General features: G+C 36.7%; 1 protein-coding gene across 1 annotated transcript; it reads right to left on the bottom strand.

The window, feature by feature from the left end:
* Positions 1 to 3,680: 3,680 nt before the first annotated feature.
* LOC132050926 (threonine dehydratase 1 biosynthetic, chloroplastic-like) lies at positions 3,681 to 5,223 on the bottom strand. Its single transcript, XM_059442258.1, has 2 exons — positions 4,494 to 5,223; positions 3,681 to 4,087 (listed from the first exon to the last, which is right to left on the bottom strand). Exons 1-2 carry the CDS (start codon positions 4,809 to 4,811, stop codon positions 3,830 to 3,832), a joined length of 576 nt encoding a protein of 191 aa, XP_059298241.1. The 5' UTR covers positions 4,812 to 5,223; the 3' UTR covers positions 3,681 to 3,829.
* Between the last annotated feature and the right edge of the window lie 3,161 nt (positions 5,224 to 8,384).

Consider the following 8,384-nt stretch of genomic DNA (forward strand, 5'->3'; position numbering starts at 1 on the left):
CTAGCCTTGTACCGTGGAACTGAGTTACCATCTTCATGTTTCACCCTAAAAACCCACCTGTTTTTCAAAGCTTCTCTATCTTTAGGAAGTTTAACCAGATCAAATGTATGATTATCATGCAAGGATTTAATCTCATCTTGCATAGCATCAAACCACCTTTCTTTTTCTTCACTATCCATGGCCTCATCAAAACTTTCGAGTTCTCCCCCATCGGTCCAAGAGTACAAACTCATTGGGAGAATAACGAGATGAAGGTACTTTCTCTCTAATAGATCTTCTGAGAGAACTCTCTGGAACATCAATAGCAACTACCAACCACATCATCTTCCACTGAAGCATCAACAACTTCATGCTGGTCATTCTGAACATGATCACTATCTTCATTATCAACTTGATCTTCATTATTTTGAAGATTTTTTTCAGTGTGCAATAGTCACAGTGAACGGATCAACATCAACTAAGCTCTTATTGCTCCGAGAATCAACCTTCTCGACTTTGTCAAAATCTTCAATTATCCGGTCTTCAAAGAACACAACATCACAGAACTTCAACAAGTTTCTTCTCAATCGATCATAGAAACGATAGCCAAATTCGTCTTGACCATAACCAATGAAGATACACGCCTAGTTTTAACTTCCGCCTTGACCTCTCATCCTTAGGAACATCGCACAAAGGCCTTACACCCGAAGACTCTCAGATGAGCATAAGAGACATCCTTACCAAACCAAACTCTGTCAGGGACATCACCATCCAAAGCAACAGTAGGAGATAAATTGATAACATAAGCAGCAGTATTAAGTGCTTCTGCCCAAAATGAATCTAGCAACTTAGCATTTGAAAGCAAACATCTAACCCTCTCAACTAGAGTTCTGTTCATCCTCTCTGCTAAACCATTTAACTGAGGAGTCTTTGGAGGAGTTTTCTGATGCCGAATACCCTGTTGTCTACAATAATTATCAAAGGGACTAATGTATTCACCACCATTGTCTGAGCGGATGCATTTTAGTTTCTTCCCACAATCCGTCTCTCAACCAAGGCCCGAAAAGTCTTGAACACATCAAGTACTTCGATCCTTGGACTTCAAAGGAAATACCCGTAGTTTGCGAGAATGATCATCAATAAAAGTCACAAAGTAAAGTGCACCACCACAAGAGCTTACTTTAAAAAGGACCACACAAATCAGAATGTACCAACTCCAAAGAAATCCAGTTTTCTCGAAGGCGAATGACTCGACGAAAAAAAAATCTTTTACGTTTCCCGCTAAGCAATGAACACATCTTTTTAACTTTGCATGTTTCGCTCCGAGAAAGCAAATTCTTCTTAGCCAAGTTATCAATCCCTTCTCGCTCATATGACTCGACTTCTATGCCACAATTTATGAAGTATCATTCTCCACCAAATTTACCGAGTCACCACAAACGGAGCCCTAAAATAAGTACAAGTCGACATCTTGTAACCTCGAGCCACAACCATTGAACCTTTAAGAAGCTTTCCATTGCCACCACCAATGGTTTGATCATAACCATTATCATCAAGCTTTCCTACAGAAATTAAATTCAGACGAACATCTGGAGCATGCTTGACATTGTTAAGAACCAACCTCGAACCATTCTTACTTTTCAAGCAAACTGTGCCAATGCCAAGTACCTCAACCTTACTATTATTGCCTATTCGTAAATTTTCAAAATTACGCGGAGTATAAGAAGAAAATAATTCCTTCTTTGGCGTGACATGAGAAGTGGCACCTGAATTCACAAACCAGGTAGACTCATCACAAACAAGATTGATATCATTTTTACCACAAGCAGCAAGAAGATCATTTTCGGCCGAACAACAAGAACACGATTTTCATTATCGCCTTCTTTCTTTTGCCTTTTCTGGTCTCTCTTAAACTTGTAGCAATGTTTCTTGATGTGCCCTTTCAAGTGACAATAGTCACATGTAAAATTCTTGTACCTGGAGGATTTTGACTTGCTTCTACTTTTGCCTCTGTCATTCTGACCTCTGAAGTTACTTCTCCCCTTGTCTTCAGTAACGAAAACATCGGAGTGTGAAGTTGAAGAAGACGAAGCTTGAGATCTTCTTCTCATCTCTTCATTCAAAACACCACTCTTAGCATATTCCATGGTTACACCATCACTGGGAGCAGAATTAGTCAAAGAAACTCAAAGAGTTTCCTAAGAGTCCGCAGTATAAGAAGCCAAAGTCCCCGTATTTCTTCATCAAACTTGACACCCATTCCGACAGCTGATCAAGGACACCCCGAAAATCATTGATATGATCGAAATAGATCGCCCTCTTTGTATCTAATATTCATCAATTGTTTCAGTAGGAACAACTTATTATTGCCAGTCTTCGAAGCATAAAGTGTCTCGAGCTTTTCCCACAAGCTTTTAGCATTTGTCTCATTCACAATATGATTTCGAACATTATCTTCAACCCATTGCCTAATATAGCCACAAACCTGTAAGTGCTCAAATTCCCAATCCTCATCTTTAATAGACTCGGGTTTCTTAGAAGCAAACACAGGTAAATGCAATTTCTTGACAAATAGAAGATCTTTCATCTTGCTTTTCCAAATATGGTAATTACTGCCATTTAAACAAACCATCTTGCTCATATTTGCCTCCATCATTCAAATAGACGATCAACACAATCAAATACAACCACAAGCCCTGATACCACTTTATTGGGAAGAAACAAGCAATAACCAAATTGCATGACGAGGTAACAGCGGAAGAAATACCCAAGTCAAAACTTCTCACACTATTTGAACCAAGAGAAGACAACAAACACTAGCACAGATGGAAATCCGAGCAGCAGCTATACCAACAATAAAATAGCAAAGCAAGCAAAAATAAATCAATTGCAAGAGACACCAAATTTACGTGGTAAGACCCCTTCAAGGTGAAGAGGAAACATCCACGGGACCTCCGGTCCAAAAGCTCCACTATAATCAACAAGAGTTACAACAATGTTCTCCAAATGGCTACAACAACAAAGCCAAGCACGGAGCAGCAATACATAAAAATAGCACCAAAACTAGTGAAGAAAGGAGAGAAATCACCCTAAAAAATGAGCTACTGTTCGTACTCGAAAACTAGAGCTACAGAACAAAAAATCCGATCTCCACCGTTGAAATCGAAGAACCAGAGGTTGAGAACCCCCAGTTCAAATTTCAGCATGATCCAACGGTTAACGAATCAGGAAATGCAATTTAAAGCGGACTGCTGTAGTAGAAAATTTACGACGAAAATCTGCTTTCTCTCTCACGTTTTTCTCTCTATATGGATGCTATGAATTCACTCTTGTGTTCTAAAAATAAGACCTAAATTGATCCTATATAGAGGAAATTTTGGGCAAAATTGGCCTGGTCCAAATTGGATTGGGTTTTATTAATCCAATTTCACATATGAAGGGAAAACCCAAAAACCTAATTGGATTGAGTTTTATTAATCCAATTCCACATAGGAAGGGAAAACCCAAAAACCTAACAATCCACTCTATCAGAGCTTCAAGTTCCGACTTTATTTCATGAGCAACACTACAGATCAAAATAGAACACAAGATTTTGAATATAAAAGGGTTAATTATTCATTAACAGATATAGGCTCATGAAAAGATAAATTCTTGTGAACAAGACTGAAGTCTGTTAAAATGATCAAGAACCTTGCCTGTAAAGCATTAGAGCTTTTTCTTTGCTTGAATTATATCTATACTTGAATTCAGTAAACTTCATTGTTGGTCCGACCTGTGATCCAAGTCAATGTTTCAAGTTTGTTAGAGAAACTAACAGATGTAGTAAGCAAAATTGCATATTTTAAATGTTCTAAGTGACCTGTTCACAGAAGCATTTGAAGCTTCCCCGCTCTTCTGGCATAAAAGTAGCTAGCACAGCTTCCTTCTTTCTGCCAACATCTGCAAGTTCGCTTATCAATCTTAGTCTGTCAAAGTTCATATTGGCTCCACTATTTATTGCGACTACGTTTTCATCCTTGAGGCCATAGTACTTGCAGTATGCTTCAGCTCCAGCTAGAGCAAGTGCACCAGCAGGCTCTAATATGCTCCGTTTCTCTTCAAACATGTCCTGTTAAAAAAAAACAAGTAACTATCATGTCTAATAAACTAAAATTCAGAAAACGGTTGTCAATTGGACAAATTATACTGACCTATTGCATGAAATAGCCACTTCTAGATTATCTTGAAAATGGTCTTATTATGTGAAAAGATAAATAAGGTATACCTTTTGTGGTTTCGTCATATATAACACCACAGACATGCAATAAAAGGAAGAGAATTTGATGGTCATCCCTACAACACACTCAACTTTTACATTAAGATGGACATTGACTAAAATTTCAATGGTCACTCTAAAGAGTACTAAAAGATTTTGTTTTCAGTACTACTAGTGGCAAAAAGCAAGCAGATAAAATAAGAGGTCTTGTACTCCATATATAAAAGCGACACGTAATGTAGAAGTTGGTGACACTAACCTTTATCGATGCACATATAGCATCGCGATTAACTAGGACCACCCCGTCTATTAGTTCCTTACAAAGACGGAAAGTTTCTTCGCCAGCCACTTTAACAGCTACACCAACTGCAAATTTTCCAACTTGGTCCAGCATGACTCTCTGACCATAATGTAATGACATTGCCATTGCATTTGCATCAGATGGCTCAACTCCAATAATCTTTATATCAGGGGCAACCCTTTTCATATAGGCAGCAATACCAGCTATAAGACCCCCTCCTTCAACAGGCACAAATATCGCGTGAATTTTATCTTTGAGTTGGCGATTAATCTCCATACCTATAGTGCCTTGCCCTGCTATGACATCCGGATGATCAAAAGGAGGGATGAACGTCTGGCCTTTCTCAACAGCCCTCTTTTTGGCCTATGGTAGCGTCCCCCACGAGAACAACATTAGCACCCAATCTCTTAACTGATTTCCACTGTTCATTTGGTAAAACGAAAAAACATAGTTTTAGGAAAGATAATTAGCTTAGAAACACTTAATAGGATAGCTATACATGGGAAGCCATAAAACCAGGGGCAGAGCGTATATACGAGGTCATATTTTTTTATGTATATATGATAAATGTTGAATCCCCTTGGCCTATGTTGCTCTGACTCTTCAAACATGCCATGAGGAGCGAGTCGGATCCTCCAAATTTAGTGATTTTTAGCGAACCGGGTGCAACAACATTTTGAAGAGTCTGAGCAACATAGCCCTTGGCTTCCTCGTCAGTTTAATTACTTCTATATATTTTGAATCATTAGTGAAAATTAAGAACATTTGCTATTTGCGAGAGAAAAAAAAAGTGTAACAAAATTCTAACCTTAATATCTGGTGTAGTGACAGGCATGACAATGACAACACTGCAGCCAAGTTTGTGAGAAGCTAATGCAACACCTTGAGCATGATTACCAGCTGATGAGCAAATGACACCTCTTTTCAGCTGCTTCTCTGACAGATTGGCCATCATATTGTAAGCTCCTCTAAGCTTGAATGAGAACACCTGCCAAATAGTATATGAACATTAATGTTACTGAATGCAGAAATATCTACAACTATAATAATCTGTTTTTTTTTTTTTTTTTTTTTTTTTTTTTTCAATCGGAAGAGTTTCAACAACATATATCAGAATGAAAAATAAGAACAAGTATCCAAGTCTTAAGTTAAAACTTAGAATAGCAAGTGAATTTGGGAAAAGAAACATCCAAGATTAGATAAATCACCCTTAGGGGTCGTTTGGTTAAAGAATAAGGGATTATAGTCTCGGGATAAATGTGAGATTATTTTATTCCACATTTAGTAGACCATTTAATTTGAGAATCAACAATCCCGGGATTGTTTATACCACAATTATGGTAATATCTTTATACCATACTCCTTGTGGGATAAGAATCCCATAATAAAACATTAAAATGACACATTTTCCCTTCTATAGAACTTTTCTCCTAAATCTTTTAAGAAAGCCAAGGTTAAATCTCAAAATAAAAGTTTATCCAAATTTATCTAGTTTGAACCAAATCCAGATTTTACATTATATTCTGTGTATCCCCATTTTATCGAATGAAGAAACTTCTATCAATCAAAGTATATATTCACTCAATAATCTCATCATTAAATCTTCGTATTGTAATATCCGGGTATATTGTAAAACCAATTGATCCCTTAATGTACAATAGACTTAAGAAGTTGCTACACGTCGTGTGGAAATGTAATGTAGAGAAGAGCAGAAGTACCATAGGCTCCTGTAATAGTAAAGCTCAAAAAACCAAAAAGAAAAAAAATATGGTTGAAAATAAATTATTATACTAATGATGAGTTATGAAATTTATTAGACAAACTTATTCGAGGAATCAGATGAGGAATCAGATACGATCAGGTTCACTCGGTCAATTTTATGATATTTCACGTGTTGATGACTTAACAAACTCATTCGAGGAACCAGATATGTTTATAGGGGGACCAGATGAGGAACCAGATGTGATCAGGTTCTAATCATTGCTTCAATCAATCAACTCTACAGCTGCAAAGCTGCTGACACTGTACCAATTGGCAGCAGTGCAGCAGCAACACAGATGAAGCAATGAAATTCACTTTCACAAACCAAGTCGAGGAACCAGATAAGGACCAGATGAGGAACCAGATGCGATCAGGTTCGGTCAACTCTACACGTAAAGCCGACACCGTAGCGACTAGTAAAGCGGCGGCAAGAAGCAACCGCTGTGTACTAGTGGACGATGCAATGTTTCCTTCATCTCAACACTTGCTCCCCACATGTAAACAACATTATACAAGTGTAAACCTAACACTTTGAAAATTAGTAAAGTCATTCTCTCACAAGCAGTAGCCACCACTGCTCTCACAGTGCTCATCAAGAACAAAGCTGCAAGAACTAAAGGACCAGTTCTCCAATCAATGTTGATGGTTTAAGTCCTTTAAGTTGTTGAGTCTTTGTCTTTTGTTCTTACTTGTATTCCTACACTGCTTTTGAGAAGTTCTTGGTAGGACAGAGTTTCAACCTATTTGTGGTGTTCACTTGGCTATAGTTAGTCAAGGTTTGTTCTTTGCAGTAAAGTCATTGTAAGGTCTTGCAATAGAGTTATGGTAAGGGGGAGGGATTAAGAGTTTAATCCTAGGTTGCAATAGGTTGTAATTTGAAGTTGCTCAGTTATAGTGAAGTTTGAGGAAATCTTACTCTGGTAGGTCCTGGTTTTGATTTCTTGAGCAAAGAGTTTTTCACATAAATATCTTGTGTTATTTACTTTCTGTTTTACTCAAGGGAACAGATAGAGAACCTGGTTCTCTATACTGTTTGGTGGACTCATATATTCTATCAACTAATAATTGAAGTATGAAACCATTGTATAGTTTTGCCCTTTTTTTTTTTTTTTTTTTTTTTTTTTAATTCCTTAGAAATTAAATGACATCTAACCCCAATGAATCTAAGCTGATGTAGCTTTACAAGATTTGGAAAATTTTACAACTGAAAAACATCCTACTATAAGTTTTGTAGATTTTTTTATCCTATATCATATTATCACTTGATTCAGCTTAGGTTAACTAAAATAGAAGATGTTGGGTTCCCCTACCTATCAATTTGGATTCCCAAATCGTTTAGGAAGGTACTTTCTTGTATTTTTGTTCATGTGGCTGCTAGGGTGATCCTAATTCGTTAGGGTTAGCTGAGGAAGAGGAAAGTTTATTACTTATGTGGTGATACTTTATGCGCAAAATCATCCTACATAAATAAATTGTATTATCCTTTAGTCATAGCCTAAAACATGTTCATGCTCCTACTATGCTCCTACTACAATCTTATGGACACCATAGTTTCCAAAACAAATAAAATAAATTGTGTTATCGTTTAGTCATAACTTAAAACATACTTCATGTTCCTAAAATCTTATCGGCAATAGTTTCAAACATAAATAAATTATTTTATCCTTTACTCTTAACTTGAAACATGCTAAATCATAATTACAAGTTGTGAATACATTTTGCTTAGGTATTCAATCATTATTTTATAAAACGTACAAAGTAACACATGTTGCACAGCTTGATTCTAACAGGGGCGGATTTAGAGGGTAGCGAGGGTGTTCGTCCAAATACCCTCGGTAAAAAATTACATTGTAGTATATATAAGGTAAATATTATGTGTTTATGTAAATATATTGACTATTAAATAACTTGAACAAATGCAAAAGGTTAGTTAAGTGGTCCAAGGCGTTCAAAATTGTCTCCAATGTCCTAAGTTTGATTTCCTCGTTAACTACCATGTCTTTTCTTAGTTATTAAAAGAGTGACACATACTTAATATTTTAAAAGGCAACAGCTAGATTTCTAATAACATCAACCAGAATAAGAAAA

Source organism: Lycium ferocissimum, chromosome 3 (genome assembly GCF_029784015.1).
Source record: "Lycium ferocissimum isolate CSIRO_LF1 chromosome 3, AGI_CSIRO_Lferr_CH_V1, whole genome shotgun sequence".
NCBI classification, from domain to species: Eukaryota; Viridiplantae; Streptophyta; class Magnoliopsida; order Solanales; family Solanaceae; genus Lycium; species Lycium ferocissimum.

Coding starts and splice junctions, on each gene's coding strand:
- LOC132050926 (XM_059442258.1), bottom strand. CDS start 4,811: ATGGAGATTAATCGCCAACTCAAAGATAAAATTCACGCGATATTTGTG. Junction 4,088..4,493: donor CTATATGTGCATCGATAAAG/GTTAGTGTCACC, acceptor TTTTTTTAACAG/GACATGTTTGAAGAGAAACG.